Here is a 19,100-nt window from a genome sequence, read left to right as displayed (position 1 = left end):
CACATAGTGTGCTAGAATTTTTTTCTCCTATAGACTCACTGTAACTACCCATGTGCCACTGAAAGAAGAATATTCTAAGCAGCCAGGTGACACTTTTTCAATTCAGAATTACTTCATAGTCTCGGGGACTCATGGAGCCACTCTGCAAGCTTGCTTATCATTTACATCTGCATGGCCTTGTACTATTTAATCATTTCATGTGTTATGTCCCCAACTAGAGATTGAACTCTTTGAGAGGAAAGCAGTCTTTCCTTTTTAACTCCCACACTGATTTTAGTCTCAGTAAATTAAATTGGTTTCCCCCAAAGTTGTAAACCACAACTTTCATTTGTCAAGTGAACATAGTCAGTACCACAAAAGAAATGTCATGTCGTCAGATTCTGCATGCACTTTATTTTACAATGTGTTATAAATATATAAATACTTTAAAAAAATAAAGGTAATAAGAAATCATAAATTAATTCAGCTTCAACTCTTTGAGTATTTCTCTTGCATGATCGTCTTTAGCCTTTCCAAGAAGTCTTTCAACGTATTCTTCTTGGCTTCATTCACAGGGCAGTAGGGCTACAAAAGAAACATTTCATTAGCTTTCATTGCTGCTAAATATTTGAGTCTTGCTGTCACTGCTGTCTACCTAACTGTACCCTTGAACTTGCCTCCTGAACAGTGATGAAATCAGGGCCTTCTGTGCAGTGTTACTGGGAATATCCCTTTGCCTCTAGGCCAGCAGGATTTGCCTGGTTTTGGTGCATACTATTTACATTCCTAGAAATGGTTACTCTACTACCATTAACTGTTTGTCTTCAGAGTGCTGCGTTCTGGAGAGATGTGTTACAGGTAGTGCTGCTCAGGGGGTGTGACATGAAGATGGGAGACTTAGACCTGCCCACTGACTACTGGGACTTTTGGGTGGCTGCCTGGACCACTGAGAGAGAGCTGTCCTTTGCTTTCTTGCCCACTGAAAAGCAACACCATTGCATGGTGGCACTTCAGGTGGGAAGGATTCCAGGTACCTATTACCAGACTACTGCTTCAGTTTGAATCTCAGCCCTCTTGATATATTAGTTGCATACCTTAGGACAAACTACTTCATTTATGAAAGTTTCACTCTTCTCCTTTGTAAAGTAGGGTCCCAGTGTCTAATTCATAAGAGGATTAAAAGAATGAGCGCTGTGTCAGCTCCCTGTTCCAATAAATAAGACAACAGGCTCAACTTGGCATTAGATAGCATTCACTCTTGGCTCTTCCTCTCTCCTGCACAATCCCTTCTTCTCTACTGCATCACTCCTGTTGGCATACGATCATGCTGAATGTATACCATACCATAAAAAAAAAAAAAATCCTCCAAACGTTCCTTCAGCCTCTCCATTTCTCTGCAACATTATAATGAAACACTTCAAACGAGTTTTCTGTATTCACTGCCCTTTTTCACTGCTTCCTGCTTCTCTGATGAACCCTTCTAGTTAGGCTTTCATTCCTGTATTCTATCTATATAGCGTCACTGATAACCTTCCTCAAGCCAAATCTTGTGATAATCCTCAAACATGATCGAACTTGACTTCCAGTAGACTTATCATCCCCTCATAAGAGTTTCGTTTTTTTTTTTTATATATATATATATATATAGAGGCATGTTTTCTTTCTTTCTTTGTTTTTTTTTTTTTTTTTTTTTTTTTGTTTATACATGCACTGGGTACAGTCAGAAGCGCGGGAGGGTGAGAGAATTCACCAGAGCCAGAGCGGGGAGCAGAGCAGGCAGAAGGACCGAAGTACACTGCTGAGGGGAGCAGCGGGCGGCAGGAGAGGTCTGCGCGCCATGCGGGACCCTCCTCCGGTGGCCCGGGAGCAGCCGGGGATCGAACCGGCGCCGCAGAGGCCGCAGGCAGCTTCGCAACCCAGCGCTCAACCGCTGCGCCACCGGGGAGGCCCCCTCATAAGAGTTTCTTCTCTTGCCTTCTGGGAGCCACACACATTTCAGCTTTATCCTACTTCACTGGCTAATTCTCAGCCTCTCTCTTACAGGACCCTCCTCTTTCTGATTCTGTATGTTAGAGTGTGTCTGGACTCAGTCTTTGGATTTCTTTATGTCATTCAGGTCATCACATTAAATAACATCTTTCTGAGAATTCATAAGTCCTGACCTTTCCTCTATGTTTCAGACTTTTCCAATAATCTTCTTAACATCTTCATTTAGCTCTCCAATAGGTGCCTCAAATTTACCTTGGACAAACTAGAACTCTCAGTCTTCCACTTAACTTCCAGACCTGCTTTGCTCCTAGTCTTCCATATTTGTAAATAGCACCAACTAGCCTTAAAGGGTGCTCAGGTCAAAACAAGAGGTCATCTTTTGTTCTTGCCATCACCCCTCACAACTGATCTGTCAGTAAGTCCTTTTGGCTCTATTTTTAGTTATATCCTAAATCTGACAAACTCTAATCCTCCCACCCTGTTGAATCCACCATGATCTCAAAGCTAGATTACTGCAATAGACCCCTACCCCCCTCATCTAGCCATCTTGCTTCTGTGCTTACTCCTATTCAGTATGGTTTCCACACAGTAGTCAGAGTGACCAAAGAACCTTAAGAGAGATTTGTCAAATGAATGAATAGGTTGAATAATCAAGAGTACTCTTAGGAAACATTTAGAAATGACACTGCTGGAATCAGGAACCAAGCTGGCAGCTTACCATGTTTGCCATGCTGCTGATGTTTCTGCTGAGTCCTTTCACAAGTTTGGGTAAGCACTTGTGGTGTCTGTAGAACTGCCGAAGCACAATTGTGGCCCTGCAGAAGATTTCCTTCTCAGTTGTGTTCTAGAAGAGAAATGCCATGGGTAGCCATGTGCTAGCTCTGTTTTGAACAAGGGAGAGTTTTTCTAAGTTCTTCTTTCCAAGAAAACAAATAGAGAAATAGGCAAGTTGAGAAGGATATCAACTATAAATTAGGTTTTCAAGTTTTCCTGCCCTGTAAATGAATGAAGGCTTCTCATCACAGTCATAAACCACAAACAGCCTTCCCCAATTCTCTGCAAGTGTAGCAGCCTTCGCCTCAGAACCTCCCAGCTTCTCTTTCCTTATAGAGTTTTGCTGAAATGAAACCTGTCACTCAACTAAGTAAATGATAGAAGGTTTGAATGCTGACCTGTATCTATAGACTGTGCCTGTTTTTCTTTTCATCATACAAGCTATTCTTTCAGTAGAAGGTTCCTACATGAGCTCATAGTCAAATTCTCTCTCATTTCTGTGAGGTTTTAAAATTCAGGTTTCCCTGAAAGTCCTATGATTTTGTTGAATAAATGGATGCCCAACCTTTCTCTGGACAGTACTTTTTCTGTAGCACTCTCCATTTAAGCTTTGCTGTGAGAGGTAGAAGTGTGTGTCAGAGCTCAGGGTCCAGCTGGAAGTGAGTGCCTAGATCAAGGCTAAGTGCCCAGGAGGCTGGCCTGGGGAGACTAGGGGGGTGCTTATGAGAGGATGCCATTCAGTAACAGCTCTGTGAGGGGCTTTGGCCTCTGATGTGCGGTTCACAACTTCCTTGAAATGCTGACTGTTTGGGTGTAGGTCTGGCTGCTTGGCTCACTCTAGGGACAGCTGGGTCTTAGGAAAAGAAGTGTACAGGTGGGAAAGCAGCTCTTGTTGGGAACCTGGCAGGGGGATTGTGTCTCAGTCTGAATCAGGCCTGGTGTGTCCTTTTCACTTAGGACTGAGGAAAAGCGGCACAGGGCCTAGAAAGTGGTCTTAGCTTGAGCCTGATCCAGTGCAGATGGAAAAAATTATCTAGCGTCTGCCAGGATATGCTTAAGTCCCTTGCCGCTCAAACATGATCCATGGAGCAGCAGTGTGGGCATCACCTGGGAACCTGTTAGAAATACAGATTCTTAGGCCTCCCCACACCCACTGAATCCTCTGCGTATTAACAAGCTCTCCCAAGGACTTATATGAGAAGCACTGTCCAAGCAGCTTTTTAAGTTCCAACATACTAATTCATTATTCTTGCAGGTTTTTTGCTACTGCAAGTATGGTAGTGAGTTATCTATGTAAATCTGTGTTCATCTCATTTCTTTAGGTTAAGTTCTAGAAGAATAGTTCATACTTTAGGTTTTTCCAAGAAAATCCAGACCCAGGTGCAAGTGTCAGAATCCAGACTACAAAGGCTCCTCCTATGCCCTGAGTCGTGATGGTACAAGGGCAGGACGTTTGGAAAAACATGTACTTAGTAAGCTGACCATGAGCCCACCTAAACCCCGATTCTAGTTGGAAATGTAATGGTCGCACCAGCATCTCTGGGCTCTAGGAGTTAAGAAACCTCCCATAAATCACCACAGCTTTCTGGTATTTGTGAATGAGTAGAGGTGGAATGACCAAGGCCAAAGCAAACCCTTGCTGTTGGGCAGTGTGCAGATGCCTGTAGTGTTGGAGAAAGAGCAGTGAGGTTCACAAAGGTCCAAAGGAGACAACCTAATGAGACTTTCTGAAACTTTGCCTTGGATCCTACAAATTAAATTGCCTTAGTTTTGAGTATGTGGCTATATAATACATGGGGGAAACACTATATTACCTATATTTTTCAAAGGACTTTCTAAAGTGAATTAGGATAAAATAGGAATTGAAAAGTTTGAATCAAACAGGAAAACCTCAAAATGCTAATTCTAAAGGCAGTTTTAATGGAAGGCCTTAAAGTTTTAGTTCCAACTGTGTTGCAGCAGTAGGATGACACTCCACACTGACTGCGCTCATCTGCTGTTTAGCATTCGCTGCCTGAAAGTGTCTGGTAGAGTTCAGAGGATGCACTTAGATAGCACAGAGATCTTGAAGTTCAGAACTGCTCAGCAAGAGTCTAAAAGAGGGGTCTAGGCCCTTGCCAAAAGGAGCCCTTCCCTGTTGGCGATATCAGCAAACTGTGGAATGCCATTTGGGAGATTTCATGTGTGGCAGTGACTACTAGGTTTTGGTCTGGTTTTTGACTAGCTTTATTTAAGGCCATAAAAATCCAGTCTTGTTTGTGTTGTATTCATTTAGTCAGCCATTGCTGTATGTGAGAAAATCCTTAATTTTCACTTAAGAAAATTTGAGGGTCGATCTAGAACTCTTAAAAAAAGATGTGCTTTACCTCTCCATAACTGGTGTTATGGAGAAACGCTCCCATTATAGAGAAATGCTTCCTAGACCGGCCAGCTTGCTTGCTTTCTATTTTGCTCTTCCTAAGACTACCTTGATTTCACAGAAACCTGCGTGTGCATTGCCTGTGAAAGTCTGGGTTTTTAGAGTAGCACATTCTTTTGAGAAACTGCCAAATAAGGATGCTACCCAACTTGTAGGTACTAGAACGGTTGATTCCCAAAAGAAAGAAAATCAATATTCTAGATTTTGGAAAGATGATGTTCTTTGGGAATACAAAGAAGTTACTTTTCCTCTCACACCATGCTTGTGGGTTTTGAAAATAGCAACCTCTCCTTATTCTGAAGTGTTTCAGTACATCAGTAAGCAGTGTTGAGTCTTTGAGGAAGAAAAAGAATGGAAAAATTACTTTGTTAATCTAGGAAGAAGAGAAGCAGTTTGAGGAAATGCATACCAGATTATGAAGAGTGAGGGAAAGCAGTGGGAACTTAGAAGACAATTACCTTTGTGGTGAGGGAGGTGTTTGAGAATTGAGTGAAGAGGAAATGGGAGGAAAGCAGTCTGGCTTGACATGCTCCTCAGTCCCGGGTAAGGGGTGAGTGGGTTTTCTAGAGTGGGGTTACCCCTGAACTTGGAGTCATGGAAGGTTTGATCATTTCCAATCACTGTTCCCTCTTTCTTAGAATTATTCTGCAACCAGGTTTTTACTATGATCAGGTTATATCATCTTATAATAACACTTTCCATTAACTCAAGAGTTGGATTCCAACCAACTTTCAAAATCACTTTTGTATCTTCAGATGTAGAAACTGAGGCACAAAGAGGTATGGAGGCCAAAGGTCACACAGCTAGTTAATGGCAGAACTGGGGCAAAAAGCACAGGCTCTCTCACTTCTAGACCCTCGGAATTTCCTCCTGGATCCTACCTTTGGTTTTGGGAGAACCCAGAGCACAACCCAATGGATTCTTGGATATTTTATGTACATAAATTTTATATACATGAAAACATATTCATATATAAGTTAGTTTATATGCATACACACACATGAAATCTTCCAACCTATTGATGGATAGTCTGATATGAAATGAGATTTTAAAGGACAAAATTATATATTATATAATACATATACATTTATAGTATTTTATATTTAATTATATTGCAATATTATATTTCACTGTGTGTCAGACTCTTGGAATAATCTAATGAAATAAAGTAGACCCAGTAAAAGCTTGAAGAAGAGTTTTCCTCAGGAAGTAGGACAGGCCTGTTCTATAGCCTAGGTGCTGGTATGGCCCTGCCCAACCCACAGAGCTTTATCCTGGCCAGGTTACTCCTCTGGTACACATGGAAAGCAGGTGGTTAGGAGACCACTGGTAAGTTGAAGCTTTGGGTTTTTCATTCTCAGTTATGTGTTTCCATGAAAACAGGAACTGATGTGCACAAAGCTATTGATATGGCTATAGTCATGTGTTTGTCAGAGAAAATGCACTATCAGCTGTCAAATCTATCTCCTCCCACTACAGTGATGTGGGGAGGGTGGGGGGGGGCAGAGTGAGACAGCACAGGAGGCAGAAAGTCAAGATGCCCTAGTAGCCAGAGGCAGGGATGTGTTGGACCCCACCTGGCTGGAGAGCTCCAGGCCAGACTGGAGGGTAGTTGGCAGGACAGAGCAAGCTAAGGGTCTCTGGACAGCTGTCCCAGAGCCAGTGGGCTGTTAGGTGACCAGGCTGCGGAAGAGGAGGGGCTCTGGTGATACCTTGTCTGTTGCCATAGGAAGTCTCTTAGACAAAATGAAAGCTCCCTTAACCTGTAATCTTAATATCTGTTTTTTTAAGAGTATTTGGTTTTTCAGAAATGCATGGGCCAGAAAAAGTCTCTCCTTTAATAGGTACTTATTAAGTACCTACTATATTCAGGTACTAGGCAACGGTGTGTGAAATCCTACAGAGTTTTTCTGGACCAGGATCTGAATTATGATTACAAAATCCTAGCTTTCTGTCATGCTTCTTATAAAGCAAGTGAAATCAAACCTCAAAACATGTTTGAGAGACTATAATCCAGAGACCAAAACGTGTTTGAGAGACCAGAATCCTTATTTTTTGAAATCATTGAACAACTTAATTTGTTTTAATTAAAAAATTTTAAAGTTTTTTGTTCAAACAGTTGTGGATGGCTTTCTTCTCCCAATTTACCCATCTGCCAAAGTAGAGCTAGGGCAGTTCTTACCTTTGAGGTGGCAAAGACATCTGCTACGGTGAGCTCCATGCATGCATCCTTGGCCCAGACAGGAACAAGAAAGCAAAGACAGAGTTACCTCCACAGTACGGAGTAATCCTTTCTGAGCTACTCTCTCAACCTCAAATTAAGAAAACTTCCTGGGCCCCCCTGGTCATGCAAGGGGTTAAGACACAACCTATGAAGCTGGCCGTGCCACTGCAGCATTCTCGAGTTCGAGCCCTGGCCGGCCAGGGAGCTGCCCACATGGCGCAGCAGACCTCTCCTGCCTCGTCTGCTGCTCCCATCAGCAGTGTACTTTGGTCAGTCTGCCTGTTTTGTTCCCCTAGCTGTCTCTGGTGAATCCTGTCACCCCCAACACCTCTGGCCTATACCCCAGCTCTTATATGCATAAATCAGTAAATCTTAGGGAAAAAAGACAGACAGAAAGAAGACAAAAAGTGCCAAGGGGAATGACTTCGCTCTGCTCCACCTCCTATCAGCCAGTCACCAGCTACCAGTTCTAGAAGCTGTTAGGTTCTTCTCATAATCTAAAACATACCTCCGGCGTCATCATCTGGAGATAGTGCCAGATAGCGTACTCACCTTTCTCTCTGTGAGGATGTTCAGCGCTTTGATGATCTCTTTTAGGGTAAGATCAAATTTGTGTCCGAGGACGAAATTGCTGGTACATACTAATAAACAGATCAGAGTTGGAATCAGTTGGGCAGTGAGACCCATTAATAGATCTCTGATCGCAGTGACAATGTGAGACAATTAGTTTACCAAGAGGAGCCAACAATGCAATTCTGACAAAGATATCTCTATATATAGATTTAAAATTGCTGAATAGGAGGAAAATAAGTTTACATTGGAAATTTTCGATGAAGTTTGCCCGTCTTTATAGGAGAAAAAAAAAAAATGCTGCAAAGAAACAGGTATAATGTTCTTGTGAAGTGAGACCAAGAGGAAAATGAAACCTTTTTTTAAAATTAAGAACAAAGTATCAGCATAGGAAATTGTACCATAATTTGCTCTTTAGATTAATCTTATCAGTTTGGGGTTACTGCTGGCTTTTTGCTTTGCATAGAAGAGGCCACAGGTGTCCGAATTTGTTTTAGTGCAATCCTCCTGGGGAAAGATAGAGTAATATCAAGAAAGTTTGACTTGAGTGGTGTTTCAACCTGGCTTCTTCCAGGTACAGGTGGCACCTTGGAAACTCTCCTTTTGTGGAAAAGCTGATCTGGGATTCTTTCTCTAGGTAGAAGGAAAGTAATAGGCATGGGCTCTCTTGTTCTAACACTCAGGCATGCCATTCTTTCAATTTTAGGACTTTCAGCACTTTGGCAAAGTATCAGGTTTAACACCAGCTGAAATTTAGTTTGGATCCCAGCAGGTCTGTAAGGAAGCCCTAGACAGTCCCCTAAGCAGAAGGATACCAACCAGGTAGACCCAGCCAAAGAAGAGACATGACAGGTAAGGCCAAGGAGCATCCCAAATATGAAACTTCTGCTGCCTTCTTGTAGAGTCACCTCCCGGCACCTGATGTATGACAACGCACGAGTCTGGTCAACCACGGCAGCTCACCTGTACTTCAGTGTCTAGTTTTACTGGCGTGTCATTCCCTAGGCATGGCTAATTGAATCATTTGCCATTCTTATCTCATTCACCATTCTTATCTCATTCACCATTGAATCATTCACCGAACACATCCAGCTCTCTCCCTGGAGTTTGGGACGATATCACACTTGTTTAATGTTGTGGCCAACCCCCCTTTCCCATCACCTCATTAGCATAAACTATCTGGCCCACCATTGATAGCAATCACTTGGGAATAATTCCCAAGGAGTTAGGGGCTACCTCCCCAGAATAGGTGATAAAGAGCAGCCAAGTTCTTTATTTCAGGGATTTAGAGGTTCACTCTTAAGAGCTGGGACAAGGACAAACCTCTTCTTGCATAAGTTCTCTCTTTTTTAAAAAATGTTTCTCATTTTTAATCCCAGTTTTGGGATATAACTGATGTATAGTATGTCTGTATTTAAGGTGTACAGTATCATGATTTAACTTGCATGTGTTGTGAAATGTTAACCACAGTAAGTTTAATAGCTACTCTCTCATATAGGTACAACAAAAATGAAAAGAAAAAATGTATTTTTTTCATTGTGATCAGAACTTTTAGGATTTACTTTCTTAACATGTTTCAGATACCATACAACAGTGTTATCTACAGTCGTGTTGTACCTTACATCCATAGTACTTAGAAGTTTATACTTTTTGACCACCTTTAACCAGTTCCCCCTCCTCTTAGCCCCTGCCTCTGGTAACCACAATTCTGATTTATTTTTCTATGAGTTTGTTGTGTTTTGTGTTATTTTATTCTACTTATAGCGAGACCATACCATGTATTTGTCTTTCTCTGACTTATTTCATTCAATGTAATGCCTCCAAAGACAGACTGTGTTATTGCAAATGGCAGGATTTCCTAATTTTTTATAGCTGAGTAATATCCCTTTGTAAATATATATTACTCTTTTCTATTCATTTGTTGATAGACACTTGGGTTATTTCCATATTTAGCTATTGTAAATAATGCTGCTGTGAACATAGGGTACAGATATATACTGACATACTGTTTTCATTTTCTTTGAATAAACACCAGGAGGGAATTGCTATCTACAATAGTTCTTTTTAAAAACTTTCCCACAGTGGCTGTACCAATTCACAAACCCACCAATAGTGTAGAAGGCTTCCCTTTTCTTTAAATCCTTACTACCACTTTGTTATCTCTTTTTTGATGCAAGCCATTCTGATAGGTGCTATCTCATTGTGGTTTGGTTTGCATTTCCCTAATCATTAGGGATGTTGAGCATCTTATATATCTGTTGGCTGTTCATATCTTCTTTGGGAAATTCTTCAAGGCTTTTACCCATTTTTTGAAAACTAGCTTTCCTAGTTTTTTGTTTTGTTTGTTTTTTTTGGTTATGGGAAATTTTAATTCTTCATTACACAAATGGGAGGGCTCAGGCAGTTCCTTCTGGGATATGTGGACACTTCACATCCAGATTAACTATTATGTAGAGTAAAATGGTACATATTCATTTCTTGAGAGAAGTTCCTATTAATATAGGAATGAGCTTGAGAATACAGACACTGGAGGAAAGTCTGGGGCACAGAGCACACTTCTCAGAGCCTTGGGGTTTGAGGGAGAACTAGAGTGGAGGGGAAGTCCTCAGGATCCTGGAACATGTGAGAGACAATAGAAGTCACCCGCCTTTCAGTACTTGTTTTGTTAAGGGCCAGACCCTGTGCTGGGGGATCTGGGAGCAAAGGTAAGAGTCAGAAAAGGAATATAATATAGGAACCCATATCTCAGAAGCAGAACACATTATTTTGTCTCAGTGGTTGCATGATACCAGGGATAAAAAGGTTCAATGTCGGGGCTTCCCCTATGGCGCAGTAGGTTGAGCGCCACACTGTGAAGCTGTCCACAGCCTCTGCAGCACGGGTTCGATTCCCAGCTGGCCAGGGAGATTCCCACATGGTGCAGCAGACCTCTCCTGTCTTGCCCGCTGCTCCCCTCAGCAGTGTATATCGTCAGTTTGCCTGTTCTCCCCACTCTGGTGAATTCTCTCACCCCCCTCCGCACCTCTGACTGTACCCCAGTTCTCTTTTTAAAAAAAAAAGGGTCAATCTCCCAGAACATCAGGGAGTGACCAGAAGCCTCCTTCAAAGTGTAGAAGGAGAAAATGGTCATCCTTCCTGTGGTGTGGCATCGTGGCAGGTGTCATGTGGCAAACCTGACCAAGGCCAGGAAAGTGGGGGCCTGTACCTTCAGAGACTCACCACCACCACCAAGAAGGAGCTTCTCCCAGGCTGTAGGAGTGATTGTATGAGGCAGATGGGGTAGGCATGCAGCTGGGTTCTGACTGCATCAGTCATAGACCCACTTGCCCTTGACCCTGTGGAAGAGCTGACAGTTAGCATTGGCCCCTGCTTTTCTTTCTGACCCCCGAGTAAAGCTATCATGTGTTCTGGGTTTTGGAGTCTAACAAACTAGGCCCTTGTCCACTGTGTGACCATGAGATTCCCATGAGGCACGAGTGAGAGATTCCATGGAGAGTGCTTGGCACACAGCCCTCCATGGCATGTGGCTGTTACTCGAGGCTGCTGTCAACCAAGGTGGCCCCAGCAGTCTGCTGGTTCTGGCTGCTCCAGTTTCTCAGTGTGTGACTTGGGGCATGTCATTCAGCCTCTCCCATAAAATGGGGGTGATAGTTGTACCTGCCTTTTGAGGTGCTTCTAGGAGTAATAAGTTAATGTGTTGAAAGTATCAGAATAGTGCCTGGCACACAGTGAGTGCAGGGAGCGCTGTTGTTGTTGTTAATCATCTTTGCTTGGTCAAAAGGCTTTGTTACTTAATTTATTAGGCCTACCTGAGTCTGAACATGGCCAGAGGTTTTGCCAGTGGACAATTCCCATACATGTCCCTGCTGTTTGTGTCTTCTGTTTTGTTTTTAAGTCTCTATCCTTGAGTATGTGGAGTCATTTTTAATTGCTACACTGCAGCCCTCGTATTTATGTATCTGGATTCACAGCAGGAAACATACTGCTGTGGGCACCTTATACAGAAGAACATTTAATGCAGGGAAGTAGGTGCTTATAGAAATGTTGGGAGGGTGGAGGAGCAAGCCCAGGCTAGACCCAGAACTCTAAAGAAATGACCCACAGGGAGGACCACTACTCTTGGGCTGCACGGCAGGGCTGAAGTTCAAGAGCACACATCTCTGGGGTGCAATCCAGGGATCCCAGAGATACTGCCTTAACTTCTTCCCTACATTACAGGAGGAAAACCTCATTTCCATCTCCCTTCCGCCCCACCAAGGATAGAGGAAGATGGTGGAGGCCTTCTCAGTTTTCTAGCAGACAAGAAATCACATCTAGACTCCAACCTCAGGGGGGTCTAAGAACTTGAGTTCTGAGCACTCAAAGGGAAACGTCTGAGAAGTTTCCTGAGGCCCCTAGTTGATGGCAGTCCTGCCCCAGCCCAAACCCTGCGAATCTCCTTTCCCACATTATTCTTGAAAAGAAAACTTGTGGGGAGTAATGTTTAAACAGAGATTGGAATAAGTAGCACTTAGTCAGGAGCAGGGGGCTGGGAGGGTCAAAATGTATAAAACAGGCACTCTGTGGAGCCCTGGAGAAGCGCTAGAACCCTGCCATTGCCATGACAGGGAGAAGCTGGCGTGGGTAGGACAGGACAGTGGAGGGAGAACTGTGGGCCCGAGTCACTCAGCAGCAGCCAGGTGGAAATGTAGGGCATGTGTCCTGCAGCCAATAGGACCTGGCCAGCTCTGCTGCCTCCTCTCTGGAAAAGGCACCCTGTCCAGGCTTGTTTGTCAAACTTGGCCAATGATAGAGTTGTGGGAAGATTATACGAGGTAATAAATATAAAGTGTTTGGTGGGGTACCTTATACATTGGAAGCTCTGAACAGATGCCAACTATCATTATCATCATTGCTACTATTAATAGCACTTGGAATTGGCAGAACATGGGGACAAGGGAGGCTGTTCTGGGACTCTGGCTTGGGCAAGTGCCTTTCACAGAAGTGGCAGTTCAGAAGGGGAGGAGGTGGGTTGGGCCATAAATGGAGGTATGGCTGCTGGTGCTCTGCTCTCAGCAAAAAGGAGGGTTTGATTTGTAGACAGAGGTGGTGATGAAGACAAAGGGAAGAATAGTATTGCCCTGGGGGTGAGGTAAGAGGGGAACAAGACATGACTGTGGTACCCCAGTGACACTGGAGGAGAGGAAGGAGGAGCTGGGGCTTGGAGAGAAGCGTGTGATCAGCAGTGTCAGATGTTGCTCAGGTCAGGCAGAGAAGGCTAGAAGCCCAGCGCTGGATGTAGTTATAGGACATAATCGTGGCCTCACTAAGACTTCTGGGGGCTGGCAGTAGGGGCAGGTGCCAATGGGAGTGGAACTTGTAAAATGGAAACAGTGGTGTAGATGTGTTTAAAAAGGCAGGCACTGTTGGGGTGCTTATGTAAGGCCTGTAGTTATTTTTTATATGGGGTGCTCTTGAGCTCCAGCTTCCCTAGCTCATTAATGGCAACTCTGCTCTTCAAGATATTCACATACCTCTGTAAAAACCTCCCCTGCCCCACACCCAGTCCAGCACCAAAACCTTTGCCTTCCAATGTACCCAGAATTCAGCGATCTTAAAATGGAGCAGGTGGGGCAGAGACAAACAAAACTGTCCATGAGTTGCGAATTGTTGAAGTTGCATGATGGGTACCCGGGACTTACTTTTGTCCATGTGCTTGAAATTTCTCATAATCAAAGATTTTTAGAGCTCACATGGATATATACTCTTAGCAGTTGTATATCGTATACTATACATACATGCTTATTTATGATCTCTATGTCACATAGTATTAATGAAAATGATACATAAATATAAGTACATTTTATATAGATCACACATACACATATCTCCGGAATCTGACCACATCCCACCCCTCTACTGTCCGATGCACCATCATCATTTCCCACCTGGGTTTCCTCAGGAACCTCCTGACAAGTCACTCCACTCCCACCCTTGTCCCCATGGTCTGTTTGGCGGCAGAGTGCTTCTGTTACCTGCTGGCCAGATGGGAGAGCTGCATTCTTTGGAGCACCCTGTGTCTTAGCCTCTGCAGCTCCTGCCCTGGCCTCTGCTCCTGGGGGTGCTTTCCAGCTCACTCCTGCTCAAGAGGTTGTAATTTGCGGTCCCCACTCCTGGATGCTTTCCTCTGTTATAGCAAAGGTTCTCTCCCTTCCTCACTTCATCCAGACCTTCCATCACACTTTGACCTTGCAGGCCTTGCTGCTGCTGTGCCCACCTTTGTACTCACCACTTGCACCAAGCACCTTTTTACGGATCCCCAGCACCTAAAACAGTGTCCAGCACCTAGTCAAGGTCTCAGAAGACACTTGTTGAATGAATGGAGCTCCATTTCACAGAGAGGGACAGGTGAGACTTGGCCTAAGTAACAAGGGTCATAGCTGGGACTGGAAGGCAGCACTGTTTGGACCCTGAAATCCTTGCGCCCAGCACAAGATACATGGGATGCTCAGCACAGATAAGGGAGGATTCCTCTGAGGGAGCACAGGGACAGAGGGAGCTGAGGTAGGCAGGTCCGTAGTCCCGGCTTTGCTGAGCTGACAATGCAGCAGCCCCCTAGGCTGGATGTTTCTCTTTTCTTTGAGAAGTAGGTGGAAGGCCCTTCTTCTGAGAGAGAGGGAACCAGCTGATAGTGTGCAGGAACTCTCTGTCCCCAGTGCGTAAATGTCACTTCTGGCTCAGAGTTGGACTAGTGACTCATCTTTTCCCATCTTACCCCCTCTGCCAGCCCAGCCTGGCAGGCCAGGGCTGGGTGAAGACTCCCAAAAATGCAACAGTGTAAAGCCTTCCTCTCTTTGGCAACGTAGGCTCTGATTGGCCCAAGAGGGTCCAGCCCATGGAGGAGGGATGCTGGGTTTCCTGAGACCACCTCTCCTAGGGAGGAGTTGAACTGAGCTAAGAGCTCCTGCCCCTAGTTATCCAGGGAGTGCTCCTGGCCCCTTCCTGCCCTTGTTTTAATCAGGTTCCTTTCCTCATGGATCAGACATCAGCTTTTTTTTTTTTTTTTTTTTTTAATCAGTCTTTGACTCCCAGAGGGAAATGAATGTATGGTCTTTATAGGAAATGTGGGAAAACATAGATTAAAAGAAAGAAGAGAGATAGCTTTTCTAATGCTGAGTGAGTGCTGAGACTACTTCTCACCTAGGACGCTGGGTTTGGCTGCCCGGTGCACCCTCCTCCAGCTAGTGAGAGCAACAGGCCATTAGACTGGGGTCTGTAGTGATGACAGCTGGCTGGGGCTTCCCACCACCTCAGGTTTCAGGAAGAGTGTTGGGCTGTAATCTTGTCCAATTGACGATGTTGCTAAATTTAATTTTGGCATCTGCGTCACTGGTGACCACATAGTAGCATCTGCCCAGGCAGTGCCCTGGCTGGGGGCGTTTCTGAACGACGCTTTGAGAGACTCACTTTCCACAAGAGGAGGCAATGTGGAGGGGAAAGGAGAGAGCACAGCAGAAAGTGAGGTTGTAAGTAGAAAATTGTTTCTGGGATTTCAAATGGCTTCGTCATGGGGCCCTCCGTTGCTGCTGAGAAATCAGTTGATCTGGGAAAGTTTGTTGCAGATCATTTACTCTGTTGCTTTTGGGTGGAGCCAAATGGAGATAATGAGACTTTATGACTTTTATTTTTTCAGAGTGGAAGTGGGCAGTGTGTGTGGGAGGGGTGATTGTGGATATACTCAGCAGCTTTGACACCAGCGTGGAAGTCTGGAAAGACTGGGTAACAGCTGGCCAGCTGTTTTATGCCAGGCCGCCCTCTCTGTAACATGGTAGGCCTGACTCTCTCCCTCCAAGGCTTCCTAGAAGGGAGTCAGCCCAAGGGAGGAAAGGTTTTTGAGTTTGCTCAGACTGACCAACTAAGATAATATGCCGATGCCACTTTCCAGGTGATCATAACCAAAAGTGATAAGCTCTTGGACCCAATAAAGCCCAACTTCCAAGCTGCTTGGCCATGAGGAAATAAGATGCAGGCTCTTGTCCTCCTGGGCCCAGCTGCTGCTTGTCCAGAGCAGTTCAGAAGGTCGGCCTAGGAGAAACCCCTGATGTAACCTGGGTTGTTTTCTGACTTCTCATCTGAGCAGCAGACAGAAGTGTTTGGTGCCGAGCTCACCGGAAACTCTCATGTGTGTCTCACTTCTCACTTGAGCCCCAGTCCCTCTTCCAGTGAAACGTCCCAGGCCTGGGGTTCCCAGAGTGCCAGGGGGCTCCCCATCCTGGGCCCCATGACCAGCATCTCCCTCCCACTCAGTGAGCGCTATCTCTTCCTAAATCTCCTCTTGTGCATTGCTCAGGGTTTACCTTGTGCATGAAAGAAATGAGACCACACAGTTAGAGAAAATTCCAGCTAACACTTACCTCCTGGGTCAGTCCCCAGGTAGTGCTGACCCTAGCCAACAGTAACTGGCACATACATTATTTCCTCTTCTTTTTCTTTGTCTTTCCTGGCTGGGCCTACCTGCCTGATGTTACCAGCAGTGACTTGTTCTGTGATTCTGTGAGGTGTCCCTCATCCTTGGAAGGTCCCTAGTCCCCTCTGGCTCAATGCACACTACCATGACAATAGTTCCGCTGCCTGGAACAGTCCCAGAGGCACAGGCCAGAGCTGCGGTGTCTGAGGATGTGGCTCCCTGGGGACCTCTAGTGGTGGTACTTGGGCAGCCCTGTAGGCACTGTGTGCCCAGTCACAGGGCCCTTCCAAAAGTTTGGTTTGGAATACTTCCTTGGAGGTCCTAAGTGACCTTGTCTCTCCAATGCTTTAGTTCTAGTTTTTGTTCTTGGTTTTTTTTCCTTCCATTTAGTTCTGCCACATGGAATTCCACTCAAACATGTCATCATCTTGTTTACTGGAGAGGACAGTGAGTCAAAGGTGATGCTACCTGGGGATGAATTGTTCCTCGAATTTCTGGGTGGGAAGGGATGTGGGAGAGCTACCTCACATATTCACCCTGGACTCCACTGCCCTTCCAAAGTGTACTATCCTCCTCTTGACCCTCCTTTATGTAAGACTTCTTTGTGGTGCTCGACCGTGGGTGAGTTGGTGTCCCAGTATCACAGGCTTAGAAGGCAGGGGAATTGCAGTTGGGACACAATATGTTCTCAGGCCCCTATGGGCCACAGGGACAGTTCGGTTCCTACTCTGGATAACCCAAGGGATACGCAGCTCTGGTACCTGCTCCTGAATTTTCCTGCTCCAGGCTGAGCCTCCCCAGCTCCCTGTGCTGTCTGTCATGGCTTCTTCCCTCACCTCTACTTGGGTACAAGTGAGAGACCCACTCAATTTTTATTTTATTTTTTTATGTTTGCATAGAGCTGGGGTATAGGCCATAGATGCAGGGGTTGAGAGGATTCACCAGACATGGAGTGGGGAGCAGAACATGCGGATCTATTTAGCAGTGAAACACACTGCTGAGGGGAGCAGCGGGCAAGCCAGGAGAGGTTTGCTACACCATATGTGGGTTAGCTCCCTGGCTGGGGATGGAACTCAGGCCATAGCAGTGATAGTGCTGAGACTTAACCCCTAGGCCACCAGGAAGGCCCACCACTCAATTTTGAGAGCAGTTCCTGGAGAAGTTGTCATGGCTGTTGCTCCCTGGACAGCTCCTGTCATGGCCTCTGTTAGCCCAAACGATGTACAATGTGAGTTCTCACTGCTCCAGTGTTACTAGCTCCTCTGACTTGTAGCATCGCTAGAGGTGTTCCCACCAGGTTCTAGGCTCCCCAGGGAGCAAACCCTCCTGTTTGCTCCTGATTTCTGTTTGAGACTGATTTCTGAGTCCTACCACTTTGCAAGGCGTTCTGTACTTCTGGCCAGCCCTCTGCTCCAGATACCTCTCAGACATTCACAGTGGAAACCACTGCTGACAGACTTGACCACTGACCACGACTTGCTGCTTCCAGCACTCTGGGTGCTGGCCTGGGCTCAGGGGCAGTCTGGCAAGGGACCTGAGACCTTGCTCCCTCACTCTAGTCCCTTCACAGTCTAGGAGCCACCAGTCAATTGGTGAGCCTTTGTTCACAGAGGTAGTGACTCTGGAGTCTCCAATGATGAGAGCCCTCCAGAAATTGAATGGGCTGTCGATAAAATGTAGAGAACTCCCAGTTTAGAGAGGTGCCAAACAGGTTGGTGACAATACTATAAAAGTCATGCATCAGCCAGATGATAAGTGTTTGGACCTTGGAGTCACAGTGAGTTTTGGGTTCAAATCCTGGCTATGCTCCTTACCAGCTGTGTGACCTGAACAAGACACCTATCCTCTCTGCCTCAGCAGTTTTGAGGGAGTACCAGAGGATGTGTGGGTGGTACCAGACAGGCTGGCCACTTCGAGAGCTGTGATTGTGAGGTGACTTTGAGATATCTGCCTGCTCCAGATGTCCTCCTGGAACCCTGACATCCGTGCCCAAGCTTCCTCCCCCTCCTTGTGGGCAGTTGTTGGAGGAACTTCCTCCAGATCAGGTCCCCACCCTAGGAGTTTGCTTACTTTCTTTCAGCTCAGTTATTGTCCCTCATTGCCCCTCCACACCATCCCAGGACCCCTCCACCAACTGGTCTGCCTTCTGAAGAACTCCTTAGAGTCCTAAGAACACAGGCCAGTGTCCCCAAAGACCAAAGTGAAAGACAAACATATCAGGTCTCTTTTGTCACTATCTTTATTTCAGGCTTCCAATTGACATAGTCAGTTCCCCCCTTCTCTCCCCCCTACACACCATAGGCAGTGTTCTAGGCTACTCTTTTATATATTATTAACTCTTTGATAACATATTTTAATATTTAACTTTAAATACAAGGAAAAACAATAAATTACTCCTTGGTTAAGGGGTGATTGCTGACTGACAGACAGGAGTGACTATTCTGGTCGTTTTGCTGTCCCCAGCCTTGGATGAGGCCCAGCAGTCCCAGGGTCCAGTGAGGTAGCAGAAATTTGCATACAGTACTTAATCCCAGGGACTTCTACCGCCCACTACTTTAGTGCTGGAGCCCCAAGTCTCTGGGCCTGTAACTCCAAGTCTTGCCAGCAACAGTCCCTCCCTAGTCCTACTACAGACAAACACACTTGTTTAAATAACACACAGTAATAAATAAGGCTAGGAAGAAATGTGACCAAACTGC

The 19,100-nt window shown here is 45.3% G+C and overlaps 1 protein-coding gene across 1 annotated transcript; it reads right to left on the bottom strand.

The window, feature by feature from the left end:
* Positions 1–468: 468 nt before the first annotated feature.
* IL4 (interleukin 4) lies at positions 469–8,072 on the bottom strand (the record flags this gene model as incomplete). The annotated part of the gene is made up of 4 exons (XM_084252610.1): positions 469–564; positions 2,687–2,812; positions 7,344–7,391; positions 7,938–8,072. 4 exons carry the CDS (start codon positions 8,070–8,072, stop codon positions 469–471), a joined length of 405 nt encoding a protein of 134 aa, XP_084108736.1.
* Between the last annotated feature and the right edge of the window lie 11,028 nt (positions 8,073–19,100).

This window comes from Talpa europaea (genome assembly GCF_964194135.1).
Source record: "Talpa europaea genome assembly, chromosome: 13".
NCBI lineage: Eukaryota > Metazoa > Chordata > Mammalia > Eulipotyphla > Talpidae > Talpa > Talpa europaea.
This window is presented reverse-complemented; position numbering and strand designations above follow the sequence as displayed.